The sequence below is a fragment of the Heteronotia binoei genome, chromosome 4, assembly GCF_032191835.1.
Source record: "Heteronotia binoei isolate CCM8104 ecotype False Entrance Well chromosome 4, APGP_CSIRO_Hbin_v1, whole genome shotgun sequence".
NCBI lineage: Eukaryota > Metazoa > Chordata > Lepidosauria > Squamata > Gekkonidae > Heteronotia > Heteronotia binoei.
Window position 1 is genome coordinate 10,488,043 of NC_083226.1, and position 13,996 is coordinate 10,502,038.

Genomic DNA, 13,996 nt, shown 5'->3' on the forward strand with positions numbered 1-13,996 from the left:
GAAGCATCACATTGAACCACGAAAGGTTTTAACTCGTCAGGGTGGGCCAACACGGGCTCCGAGGTGAAGAGGCGTTTCAATTCGGTAAAGGCTTTTTGACACTCGGGCGTCCACGTTAGGCGCGCGCCCGGCTTTTTTGCCTCTGCCCCCTTCCCCTTTGTTTTAAGGAGCTCCGTAAGGGGTAACATGATGGTGGCGAACCCCTTTATGAAGTCGCGGTAAAAATTTGCGAACCCGAGGAAACTTTGGAGCTGTTTGCGGGTTCGTGGGGGCTCCCAGTCTAGCACCGCTTGAACCTTTGCTGGGTCCATTGACAACCCTTCCCCCGATACTCGGAAGCCTAGATAGTCTAGTTCAGTCTTGTGAAATTCACATTTTGATAGTTTGGCATACAACTTGTGCTTGCACAGGGTGCTCAACACTTTTCTGACTAGTGGTACATGTGACTTGAGATCTGGCGAATAGATAATGATGTCATCAAGGTACACCACCACCCCCTTAAACAGGAACTCTCGCAGAACCTCGTTGATAAAGTTCATGAATACCCCAGGGGCCCCCTGTAGCCCGAAAGGCATAACCAAGTACTCAAATTGTCCTAGCGGGGTATTGAACGCGGTCTTCCACTCGTCCCCCTCCCTGATGCGGACTCGGAAGTACGCGTCTCGGAGGTCGAGTTTTGTGAATATTTTCCCTGTGGCCACAGTATTCAATAGGTCCTTAATCAATGGGATCGGGTAGGCATTAGACATCGAAATCCCGTTTATCGAGCGAAAATCTGTGCAAAGTCTAAGCGACCCATCCTTTTTCTTTCTGAAGAGGACGGGGGCGGCATGGGGGGCTGTTGCCGGTCGTATGAACCCCCGCTTCAGGTTTTTGTCCAAAAATTTGCGGAGTTCCGCTTTCTCCGCCCAACCCATGGAGTACAGTTTCGCTTTTGGCAGTTGCTGCCCCGGGATCAGTTCGATTGCACAGTCCGTGGGGCGGTGAGGTGGTAACTCATCCGCCTCCTTCTCACTAAAGGCCAGTTTTAAGTCCCGGTATTCTTTGGGGATCGAGGCGACCTCCTCGAGGGTGAGGCAGGCTCGCTCATTCCGGGGAGGCGGATGCGGCCCCCATTCGGGGCGCCAATGGTGGTGTTCGCACCTCCAGTCCGGGAATCGGACGATCTGCTCCTCCCACCTTATGTCTGGCTGGTGGCGGGCGAGCCAACCCGAGCCCATCACCACATCAAACGAGCAAGAGGGGGCAATTACAAAAGTTTCGATCCCCCAATGCTCTTCGGTCCCAACGGGGACCGCCTGCGTTTCTAGCTTACATGGCTCTCCCCTCATGGGCCCCCCGTCCATCTGCTGGAAAAGCATGGGTAGCGGGAGGGGGGACGTGGCTAATCCTAGCGCCTCTACTAGGCGGGGGGTGATTAAGTCCCGGTTGCACCCCGAGTCGATTAGTGCTCGGGCATGCATGAACCGTTTTAGGTTCGGGTTGAGAAGGGTTACGGCCATAAACAATAAACCCCCAGTGGCTCTCACCGTGAGGAGTGCCGGCTGTTGCTGGACCTGCTTCGCGGCACCCATTAAAGCAGGTCGTTGTCGTTTCCCGCCGACTCGGTGTCGTCCGACTCCCCGGTCGATTCTTCCACGGTTTCTGGTTCGGCGGTAAAATCCTCGTCAGTCGCCAAGGTGGTGGCGACGGAGCCCCGTCCGGGCTCTTTCGGCCGATTACTCTTTTTCTTCTTGGGCCCCGATGCGGTTGGCCTGGCTGTCGGCGGGGTGGACCCCGCTTTGGCTGGGCAGTTGGAGGCGAGGTGGTCCGGGTCGCCGCACCGGTAACACTTTCGGGCAGTGGTGGGGGTCGAGGTTGTCGGGGCCCGTCGCCCCTCCGCCTTGGTGGGTGTGGATTTCAACCCCTTCTTCGCCAGTTGCTGTCGGCGAAGCCCCACGTGCTGGATGTTGGTCTCGACCTCTCCGGCTAGCTGGATCCACCCGACCAAGGTGTCGGGTCGCCCGTGGCTGTAGCAGCGGTCGAGGACGTTCGGGTTCAGCCCGTTACAAAAAGCAGTATATTTCATAATCTCGTTCCACCCTCTCACTGCCGCGCAGTAGCCCAGGAACTCCGTGGCATACTCTCGAATGGATCGGTTGCCTTGTTCGATGCGCTGGAGGGCTGCGATGGCTTTCTCCTCGCGGAGCGGGTCGCCGTACTGGCGGAGCATGGCGTGCAGGAACCCCGCTACGGTTGCTAGCTCGGGCTTCCTCGCGGTGAACAGCCCGACGTACCATTTGCGGGCTGGACCTCTCAGTCGGGACGCAATGTGGTACACTCGGCTGGCTTCGGTCGGGTAGTCCGCACCCCAGTGGGTAAAGAACGTGTCGCACTGTATGGTGAAGTACTCCACGTCCTCTGGGCTCCCGTCGAATGTAATTTTCAGCTCTCTCCCCCCCCCTGCGACCGGGGGTGCCGCGGGTTGGGGCACCGGGGCCGGCAGGGCCGGTAGGGCTGGTGCAGCTGGGGCCGGCGGCGCTGGCGGTGCGGGCACGGGGACCGCCGGGGGCGCCGGAACTGGCGGCGCCGGAGGCGCTGGGACCGGCGGCGCGGGGGCCCCCGGGGCCGGAGGCGCCACTGGTTGTGGGGCCGGTGGGGCTGGAGCGGGCACCACCGGCGGCGCGGGAGCCAGCGGGGCCGGTGGAGCCACGGGCGGTTGCCCCAGCGGCAGCCCTCCCACGGGGATCCCCAGGACCGCCGTCTGCAAGGTGCGGAGCTGGTCGTAGATCGCGCCTAGGTTCTGTTGCATCTCCTCGGCCATCATAACTCGGGAGGCGTGTACGTCGTTGTGAATTTCCCGTACATAGTCGAACAGGTCGTTGCGGAGGCTCCGGACCGGGTCGTCCCCGCCTCGCGGTTCTGGACCTTCGCCCTGGTCGTCGTCTCCGTCTCCGCTTGCCCCGTCGCCCAGCATACTTCTGTACCGCTGCTCCGCCGCGTCGATCGCCGCCGTGGACTTCCGCGGGCTCCAGGATCGGGGTGCGGCGAACGCGTCCACCGAGAAAGGTGCGGGCACCTTAATCTTGCGCCTCACCCCCGTCACCTTCGGGTCGAGCGGCGGGTCCTCCGTTGGAGTGGTGGGCTCTCCGTTGTCTGGAACCTTTGCAGCCATCGGGCCGGGTTTCCAGTTCAGATAAGCTCCGAAACAATGGGATCACTGTTATAATGTCAGAACTTAAGAACTCCAGGCAGATCCCATACTTAGTTTCCAAGCTAGGATTTTATTAGAGAGAACTAAGAACTGTTAGATACAAGGTACAAGATAACAGTGATGGCGAGAGCCAGCACTGGCCCAGTTTTATATAGTAAAACAAACAACCCACAAAGCTTTAATTCACACCGTTACAGGCACATCTGTCTTCCCACCAGTGCTATCAGCAAAGACGTTGCCTCCTTACTCTGAAGGCCACACGATTCGGCTTCAAAGGGTGTCAGTGTGAGAAAGTACAGAGACACAACATTATTCAGTCTACAGCCCCCAAATACTTTGGATACCATCGGGGCAGGGTTAACTCCTACTCAGGCACTTCAGGTTAAGAAAGGTTACAATATGGGGTCGGTCTGGTTCAACGCTCAGGTCCACTCTATGCATACTTGCCAACCATCAATTATACTGGTTCTACATTAAGCTAGCAATAATAAAGTTACAAGTTCTGACAAGCATACCCAAATACTTGACCTGTTTCACACAGTCGTTTGGAGTGCATTGTAATAGCAGATGCTCAGGTTAGGTAATGGGTTTGGGACAATCCTTTGAAGGCTGGTGTGAAAGGTGGGTTTGGCATTATATGCTGCTGAGGTCCTTCCCCTCCCCACACCCTGTCCTCTCCTGGCTTCTCCCCCAAATCCCCAGCTCAGAGTTTGCAGCCCTCAAAGCGGATCAGAATTCCAGCCAGTCTGGGACTTTAATTGGCCACCTTTCCAATGGTTGCAAAAGTTAGGCTGAGAAGCCCCCTGACCTTGGACAGAGCCCCACTGGGCACAACTTGGGCTCCATTTTTACTTTCGTGTGGGAAGGTGGAGGGGGCTTTGCCCTTCGATCAGTTCATTAAAGGCCCACAAGATAGAATCCCAACAGACTCCAGCTTGATTTCATTTAAGTGCCACTGAGAAGGCTCCAGAGGTGGGATGTTCTGCTTTGTGCATTGAGCTGCATATAGGATTGGCAGACCGAGGCCCTGAGACGGTCTGAGGCTTCGAAGCTGGATTGAAGAGGGAAATTCTGCAAGGTCCAGTTCCGCCTGGTCCCAAAGCAGTGTGACATGAAAGACTGAAGCACAGAGAAAGTGTCTCCTTTGTACCTCCTCAGCTTCTATGAGGCACCCCCGTTTGACGCCATCGTGTCATTGCTGTGATTTGTACTAGTTCATGGTGCTTAATGTTTGTGGAAGCCAGTTGTCTCCCCCCTCTTTTCCCCTTCCCTTCCTCTGAGGAGCAGAGGGCTCGGTTCTCTGCTCCTACCCCTTATAATCATAGCCAGCCTGTAAGGGTGAGTTCAGCTGCAGAAGAGGTCATTCAGTTGCTGAGGGAGGGATTGAACCCATGCAGGCCAAAGCTAGTGGACTAATCTTTGCCCCACACACATAATGCCTCTGTATAAATCGATGGTGCGGTCTCATTTGGAGTACTGTGTGCAGTTCTGGTCGCCGCACCTCAAAAAGGATATTATAGCATTGGAGAAAGTTCAGAAAAGGGCAACTAAAATGATTAAAGGGCTGGAACACCTTCCCTATGAAGAAAGGTTGAAACGCTTAGGGCTCTTTAGCTTGGAGAAACGTCGACTGAGGGGTGACATGATAGAAGTTTACAAGATAATGCATGGGATGGAGAAAGTAGAGAAAGAAGTACTTTTCTCCCTTTCTCACAATACAAGAACTCGTGGGCATTTGATGAAATTGCTGAGCAGACAGGTTAAAACGGATAAAAGGAAGTCCTTCTTCACCCAAAGGGTGATTAACATGTGGAATTCACTGCCACAGGAGGTGGTGGCGTCCACAAGCATAGCCACCTTCAAGAAGGGGTTAGATAAAAATATGGAGCAGAGGTCCATCAGTGGCTATTAGCCACAGTGTGTGTGTGTGTGTGTATATATATATATATATATATATATATATATTTGGCCGCTGTGTGACACAGAATGTTGGACTGGATGGGCCATTGGCCTGATCTAACATGGCTTCTCTTATGTTCTTATGTTCTTATGTTCTTATTCTCTTCCAGTCAGGCTTTCAGTTGTACTGCACTGCAGCTGGAGGTGTAAAAAAAAAGGGAAATTAAAATCACTACTTCACTGAGAAAACAAGATGGAGACAGGAGAAGTTGTCTCCCCCATTTTACCTCACACTGAGGCCTTTTAAAAAAAAAAATCCTTCTGTGCCTTCAACAGCTGAAAGTCAAGTGAAACTTTTCTGACTTCTGAATCCCTTACAAACACAGGAGAGTCAGTACCTCTTACCACATCAGCCCCCTTCTCTTAGGTGATATTCAGCCGGAAAGGGAACCATGATTGCTACGTTTTCTGTGGCCTACATTGTGTAAAGAGGCCCATTAAGCAGAAAACAAAAAGATACATGATCTGAGAGCACACCAGACATGAAAAAACCCAGGGCCGACCCGACGCCCTGGGGCGCCCTAGGCAGACTTGCTGCCCGGCACCCCCCCCCAAAGCGCCCCCCATGGCTCCGTGCGCCCCCGCGTGGTGTCCCGTCCTCCCCCCCCCCAGTGCTCCACTCGCCTGCCTGCCACTGCTAAAAGCAGTGGCGCTCCGCTCACTTCCCCCTGGGGCTCGCCGACTAAAAGTGAGCTTAGCCGGTGAGCAGGGAGAAGGGAGCAAGCGGAGCGACGGTGGGCAGGTGAGCGGAGCGGCTGGGGGCGGGTGGGACGCCACGCTGGGGGGGTGGGCAGCCGCGGCCGGAGGGGACTAGCGGTGGCAGCGGTGGGGAGGGGGGAGGGAGGCAAGCTAAGCGCTTGCCTGGGGCACCGGAGGGGGGGGAGAGCCCAATTTTCCGACCCCCGCCCCTCGGCGCCCTAGGCAACCGCCTCGTTTGCCTAGTGGGAGGGCTGGCCCTGGAAAGACCCTCTGCCTGGGGGCACAACTAGGTATTACAGCGTCCTCCGGGGACAACCTGGGCATGTCAGCACCATTTCAGAGCTGTTTCAACTCTTGAAAAGGTGGGTGTGATTGGACCTTGACAGCTTTTTCAAATGGCTGACATTAGGCTGTCCAATCGCAGTGGCATCATCAGGTGGCAGTAATACCTATGCATGCTCTCAAGCTAAGGTTGACAGCTCTGATACCTCAAGATTTTGGGGGTGGAGCCTGGGGAAGGTGGGGCTTGAAGAAAGGAGAGCCCTCAGTGGGGTGTAATGCCCTAGAGCCCACCTTTCAAAGCAGCCATTTTCTCCAGTTTGGAGAACTGGAGCCAGTTTGGTGTAGTGGTTAAGTGTGTGGACTCTTATCTGGGAGAACCAGGTTTGATTCCCCACTCCTCCACTTGCACCTGCTGGAATGGCCTTGGATCAGCCATAGCTCTGGCAGAGGTTGTCCTTGAAAGGGCAGCTGCTGTGAGAGCCCTCTCCAGCCCCACCCACCTCACAGGGTGTCTGTTGTGGGGGAGGAAGGTAAAGGAGATTGTGAGCCGCTCTGAGACTCTTCGGGGAGGGACGGTGGCTCAGTGGTAGAGCATCTGCTTGGGAAGCAGAAGGTCCCAGGTTCAATCCCCGGCATTTCCAACTAAAAGGGTCCAGGCAAATAGGCGTGATAAACCTCAGCTTGAGACCCTGGAGAGCCGCTGCCAGTCTGAGAAGACAATACTGACTTCGATGGACCCAGGGTCTGATTCAGTATAAGGCAGCTTCATATGTTGGCTTCATATGTTGTTGGAGTGGAGAGCGGGATATAAATCCAATATCTTCTTCTTCTTCTTCTCCAAGGGAGACCTCTGTCTCCAGGACGGAGTAATCCCAGGAGATCTCCAGTTACCACCTGGAGGTTATGTAACTAAAAAAGAGCAACGCGGAAAATGGAAGAGGAAAAAAGGTGTAGGAAAAAAGACGTAGGCAATCCTACCTCAAGCTATTGTATTATTTGCTGAAATATCCTTTTAACTGGAGATGCCAGGGATTGAACCTGGGACCTCCTGCATGCCACACAGATGCTCTACTACTGAGCCATGGTACCTCCCCAATCTCCATGGAGGGAAAAGCAGCAGCTGCGTAATTTCTGTCTTAGCTCTGGCAGATGAAAGTACAGGAACAGTCAGCTACTCTGATATAGCTTCACTAAATTGCTTGGGGGGAAAGGTGACTGAAAAAAAGGAAAGTTGAATTGGATTTTATTAAATTGGGGTCCTCATTTAAACGTGATTCTGTTGAGCAAGAACTTAGCCAGTGATCTTTCAGTCACCTGGCATCTCACCCCAACTGGCCTTCTATGTGTGCAGTGAATACTACGTGTATAAGGTCATCTTGCTAGTGCAGTGTCCTCCTGGGGCAGGGATTTCTGGGACACTCCATTTGTGTGACCAGTCAGAGCCCTGTTCCAATGAGGCACTGTGCACGGGATCTTCTTATGGGCCAGCATCCCATTTCAACCAGGCCTCAGTCTGAATCCATGGTCCTTGCGGTCCACTTGAGCAAATATAAAGGACAAGTGGTGACACGGCGGGGGGGGGGAGGTAATCCCTCCATCACTGCCACTGTGTGGCCCTGTTGAGAAGATTTAGCTGTCCACAGATCATGGCCACCCATGGTTAATAGCGTATAGATGTTTTCCTTCTGTGTAATCTGCTTTAGCAGTACTGATTCCTTATTAGCAGTCACTCTGCCCCCAAGCTTCTACTTTCCTCAGAGCATGTGACCAATTTCCCACTAGTCACTGTGTGACCACATTTTGACTTGCGGCTCCGTCCAATTTCCTCCGCGGAAACTTGGTCTTGTTTTTCGGGGATCCAGAAGCTGTGAGGGGAACTGGAGGGAGCCACGAGTCAAAATGTAGCCACGCAGCAACTAGTGGGGAATTGGTTGCTTGCTCCAAGGAAAGCAGAAGCCTGGTGCGAACGCTCATGAGGAATCAGTACAGGTGTCCGGACTCCAGTGTGAAGCGGCCTCCTTAGATTTTTGACATTTGCTATCAACAAGAGGAGCTGCCTCTCGAGACAGGGGAAACTGCATTGGTTGGATTTCTTCCTGCCTTGCATCTGTGAAAGTTACAGGAATCCTACTGAAAAACCAAAATCATGATTGTCGTAGCTTTAATTCCTTTTGCACACACAAGAAATGCAGCTGCCTGTTGTAAAGAATCAAACCCTCAAACTTGGCAAGAATAGGTATTGTAAGAGTGCCACAGTAAAGCCATGGGTTTGATTTCCAGATCTTGCATTTCTGCTGGCCCAGATAGTTTCTCCAAACCCGCTTCCAGTCTGATTCTACGTTGCATAGAGAAAAGCATGATTATTAGTGAGCTGGATAAACCCTTGTATGAGCTCACTGGAATATAAGAATGAGGAAAGGGGTGTCTCTCTGAATTCCTGTTGTGGACAGCATCCACATTCACACAGAGCATTTGGAAGTAAAGGGCAGCTTCATCACATGGATGTGCTACTGCTAAAAGAACCTCCAAGTTCAGAGTAAATCTGAATCCCAGTGCCAACAGGCCAGATTAGGGGAAGGGCCTTCCTTGGCCTCTATGCCCTGTTGTTGGACCTTCAAAGGAAATGGTTGTCCACTCTGTGTAACGGGACGCTTGGCTAGATGGACCACTGGCCTGATCCAGCAGGACCCTTCATGTGAGACACTCCAGAGGATTTCCCTAAATGTCCACAACTATGTTGTGGGGAAACTAAACATTCCCCAGAAGCATTAGGAGAAGTTTTGTGCTTCGTAGGCAGTCTTCAAACAGAAGAAGAAGAAGAAGATATTGGATTTATATCCCGCCCTCCACTCCGAAGAGTCTCAGAGCGGCTCACAATCTCCTTTCCCTTCCTCCCCCACAACAGACACCCTGTGAGGTGGGTGGGGCTGAGAGGGCTCTCACAGCAGCTGCCCTTTCAAGGGCAGAGTCTCAGAGAGGCTCACAATCTCCTTTCCCTTCCTCCCCCACAACAGACACCCTGTGAGGTGGGTGGGGCTGGAGAGGGCTCTCACAGCAGCTGCCCTTTCAAGGACAACCTCTGCGAGAGCTATGGCTGACCCAAGGCCATGCTAGCAGGTGCAAGTGGAGGAGTGGGGAATCAAACCTGGTTCTCCCAGATAAGAGTCCGCACACTTAACCACTACACCAAACTGGCTCTCCACCAGTTTATCCACCAGTCGCTGGATAAACATATCAGGGATGCTTTAAGCTGATTCTGCATTGAGCAGGGAATTGGATTAGATGGCTTGTGTGACCCCTTCAAACTCTATGATTCTAGGCTTCTATCCCTAAATAAAAGACCTTTGCATTTTGCAAAGTGAGAATAGTATTCCGCCCCCCCCCCCCCCCCCGGCCCAGTTTTCTTAGCAGAAGCCATTAATACTTCAACTAATCCGTTGTCAGTGGTTGTGTACCGTTGCCATTTTTTTAACATGCATTTTCTTTAAGAGCCTCAAATTAGACTAGAATTAATGCCTCCTGCTCTCTCCAGGTGAAGTTTGGTTGCTTGCACAGTCTTCCTTTCAGCTCCTTCCAGGATCATTATTTTTCGGCTTATGTCAAGCACAGCGTACAATTTTGTAGCCACTTAAAATACATCCTAATCGTTGCCAAACAAAGCTCCCTGCCTTAGAGTCAAATTCGAGTCTCATGGCCTCTTTAAGACCAGCAGTTTTATTCAAGGTGGAAGCTTTTGTGTGCAGGCACGCTTCTTCAGAGACAATGGAATGGAAATTACCAGTCCGTACTAGAGGGTGAGTATCCCGCAATTAAGAAGGGCATGTTTACACATCAGTCTCCACTTTTGCTTCACTATGCTTTTCCTCAGAATTAAATCCAATCAAATGGTGACCACGTAAAGTAAGCTTGGGGTGATAAAAGGTAGGCAGTTGGGAGGCATCCCAAATTGGGCCGGCTGGAAAAGAGCCATCCCGAAGCCTCCACATGCTCCCCAGCGAAGCGCCTGCATTCTGTCTGCCAGGCATCCAGGCACCTCCAGATGCAGAGGCGTCTCAGAAGCTGGTCCGCTCTTTCTTCCCCCAACAAGTTAAGCGCTCGCGCGCTCCCAACAGCGTTTTTTTGGGGGGGTGGGGGTAGGCGGAAGCGGCTTGGTGCTTTCACACAGTCAAGTCGCCTCACATCCGCCCTGCCGCTTCCAAATGCCGACTGGATGACTGGCTGTTGGCTCAGAAATTTGCTACCACTTCAGAAGTGGTAGCTTTTTGAGCCGACCTGCAGACGACGGAGGATGAGGTGCGCATGGGATGGGGACGGGCGGCAGATGTTTATGTGTGGAAGGATGTTTGGGGTCAATTTCAGACCCATCTCTGAGTCAGCCCAAAGTGCCAAGTCTGTAATCACCCTTGTTGTTCCTTTTTGGTCCTTGCATCTGTTGAGCATCTTCATTATCTTGTATGTAAATTTGCTGCTCACTCTCTACCTATGTGTATGAACTGGTAACTTCCATTTTACTATATCTGAAGAAGTGTGCATGCGCATGAAAGCTTCCACCTTGAATAAAACTTTGTGGGTCTTAAAGGACTCGACCCCTGTTCTGCTGCTTCCGACCAACACCGCCACCCACCTGAATCTGCCTTTCATCTAGGTAGCCCTTCTCCCGGAAGGTTCCTGCGGTGTTACTGTTTCTGAAAGGTAAGTCGTCATTCATCGTTCAAAGGCCCAGGTCAGCAACAGTCTCCACCAACAATAAAATGACACTTTGTGCCATTTCTCTCAAGTGTCATTCAACCAAAATTGCTACATTTTTTGTGGTCTTGTGTAAGGACATCCATTAGCAGAAAGGGGCAGCCTGTTGGTTTCCATGTAGCCTCCCGCCTACAAGGTGGTGGTGTTGGAAAGTCCCATCCAATTGCAGCCATCGTATGGCAGCCTCTCGTGGGATTTTCAAGGCAAGAGACTTTCAGAGGTGGTTTGCCATTGCCTGTTTCCATTGCCAGGCTCCCTTGGTGGTCTCGCCTCTAAGTACTAGCCAGGGCTGGCCCTGCACCTACATAGTACTCCACTGCAGTTCATGGATCTGAATGGCATGACATGGGGCACAGAACAGAAGCGCTGTGTTGCTGACAGAAAGAAGGCACAAGCCACAGAGATAGTCTCCTCCTCCTCGAGTCTGTTGGACCAAATAGATGTGGCATTCAGCAGGGAAGAGTTTCGGAATGCCTTGGTTATTACGGTAGCATGAGCAGCATGCAACGCGGGGATGACTGATAGGGCTAAAACTGTAATGTTCTTGTTATAGCTAAACTTTTTTTTTTCCTAATATTTGCAGGATTTATCTGGGGTGAAATTAAACAAATGTGGGATGGCGGACTGCAGGATTACATTCACGACTGGTGGAACCTGATGGATTTTGTAATGAACTCCTTATACCTGGCAACCATTTCGTTGAAAATAGTTGCCTATTCAAAGGTAATTAGCCTATCCAGTGTTGTTCCCATGTGAGATGTGAGACGTTCACACAACAATGTGATTCCTAAAATGCCTTTTTGTTCCCCAAAAAAGCTTTGCTTCATAGTGCTCTTGTAGTACGGCTGGTTCCCGTTTGTCATTGATGTGACTAGACGCCCCCTCTTGAGGGTCAACGAAGAAAAGATGAGGAGAAGGAATTTCCTGAACAAGAACCTTCTCCTCATTGAGAAAACTGATGTCTGAATCACAGTTTGGGAAGCACTTCGAAGCACATAATGTTTTGTTGTTGTTGGTTTTTCATATCTGGAGTGTACCTTTTTCTTTAGCATTGACGATTTTACAAATCTACAACTTTTGTCTCTGAGGATCATGTGTCACACACACAGAACCAAGAAGGCCCACAGTTGTCAGAGCTAAGGCAGAAATCCCATCCCTGGACTGCTGTCTTCTCCACTCAGTAGACTGGGAACAACCCTCCCTCCCATTGGCCTACTCGAGTGGCATTTGTTTTATCCTTTGATCCAGACTTGGGCACATGTCCCATGTGGATTGGTCAACACTGGTCATTTCTGAATGTTCACGCATCATAAGCTAGGCCTACTGTCCAGTTAACACAAAGCTGCAGGTTTTATTTGCATGTAGAACTTCTTCCATAGGAGAAACATCTGAGGACTTCCGAGTGCAGCAAAGAAAGTTCCAATAGGGCCAGTAATGTTTTGTGGGGTATGTGTCTGCTCCGGCACCTGGTTTTGCTAAAGTGAAATTTTAGTGCAAACTTGGAATTCCAAGGGGAGTTTCAATTAGACTAGCCTGAATTCTCAAGGTGGGAGGGGGGGTTGGGAGGTTAGGCTTGGGGATCGGTCAAGTCTGTCCTAGCTGCATGGTATGTGGACTTCCTCTCTTTTTCCTGGAGAGTGTTTTTGCAGAGAGGTTTTTTGGTCTCTGTACCTTCCCTACTGTGGTTCAGTTCCAATTATTCTCTGGGCATCCTGCGTGATGACATCTGCAGAAGGTTTCATTCACTGGCCGAATGACATGGCTGCCATGTGCAGAATCATTTGCTGTTCAAAAAACAAGTCATGATACTCTGAAATGCAAAGCAAATTCTCTCGTCTGGTCACACAAATCGCGCAATACATTTATGATGTCCAATTACGATTCGTTTTCAACTACAATTATCTTGCCATCACAGTAAGTCCTGAATCTCTTTTCTGGCATCAAGACGGTGGTGGGGAGATGGAGTCTGTGATGACAGACGTGTGTTCCCATTGAAAGGAATTACTTTTCATGGGCAGGGTTGGCTGTCTTTACTCTCCAAACTAAATTGCAATCAGGTTTCATTTTTGTTGTTTCCAATTGTACCGCCATTGTAATAGCTATCATAAATAGCCAGGAGTGCAGTTTTACAGCACTGAGATACTGTAAAATGCTAGAACCTACAAAACCATTTTTCATCAGTAATCCCATGGAACTGATTTGGCACAGGTTTTCGGTAAGGACTAAAGGTCTGCACTTTGTTAACCAGTCAGAGCACTCATTTGTTTTGAAGTCAAAAGGTGGCTTTCAATGACATTTGCACATCCATAACTAGGCTTCCCAACCCTCCCGCCCTGGCGGGGGACTCCAGGATTTCCAGCCTCTTCCCCCGCTCCCCAAAAAAAGGAAGTGGGGGAGGGGGAAACGACGCCAAGGAGCATGGCGAGCCGCCCCATCCCAGAGCGGGTGACACCGCCGCGCCACTGCCACCCCCTCCCCGCCCACCACAGCTGCTCCTCCGAGATGGGCCCAGGCTGAGCCCATTTCAGAGGAGCAGCCATGGCAAGTGGAGAAGAGGCAGCAGCTGTGCAGCGGCATCGCCCGCCCCGCCTCCGAGGCAAAACCAGAGAAGGGGAGGGCGGAGGCAGGCCAGGAGCATGGCGAGCCGCAAATCCGGGCCCTTCTAGGACCTGGACTCGCGGCTCACCACACCCCCGGCCCGCCTCCACCCCCCCCCTCTGATTCCACCGCAGCTGCTCCTCCAAGATGGGCCAAGCCTGAGCCCATCTCGGAGGAGCAGCCACGGTGAGCGGAGAAGAGGCGGCAGCTGCGCAGTGGCGTCGCCCGCTCCTTGACGGGGCGGCTCGCCACGCTCCCCGGCGCCGTTTCCCCCCCCTCCCCCTAGCTCCACCCCAATGTCTCCTGGCTCCACCTCCAAAGTCTCCTGGCTCCACCCCCAAAGTCCCCAGATATTTCTGGAGTTGGACTTGGCAACCCTATCCATAACAGCTGAACCCAAGAAAGCCCCTTTAAATACCTGAGTGTGGGAGCAGTTTGCTCTGTGGAGCTCAGCAGCTTAAAGGGGTATTCTTGGTCAGCGAGCCCCAGAGACTGGCTGCCAAAGAAAGCCCCTGGAAC

General features: G+C 52.1%; 1 protein-coding gene across 3 annotated transcripts in view; it reads left to right on the forward strand.

Moving 5' to 3' along the window:
- Window positions 1–13,996, forward strand: part of TRPC4 (transient receptor potential cation channel subfamily C member 4) — a 267,801-nt gene that overhangs the window by 210,028 nt on the left and 43,777 nt on the right. For all 3 annotated transcript variants that reach the window (XM_060236761.1, XM_060236763.1, XM_060236762.1), the window contains one exon: window positions 11,463–11,602. In XM_060236761.1, the coding sequence (XP_060092744.1) occupies window positions 11,463–11,602 (140 nt within the window). The remainder of the gene's footprint in view (window positions 1–11,462; window positions 11,603–13,996) is intronic.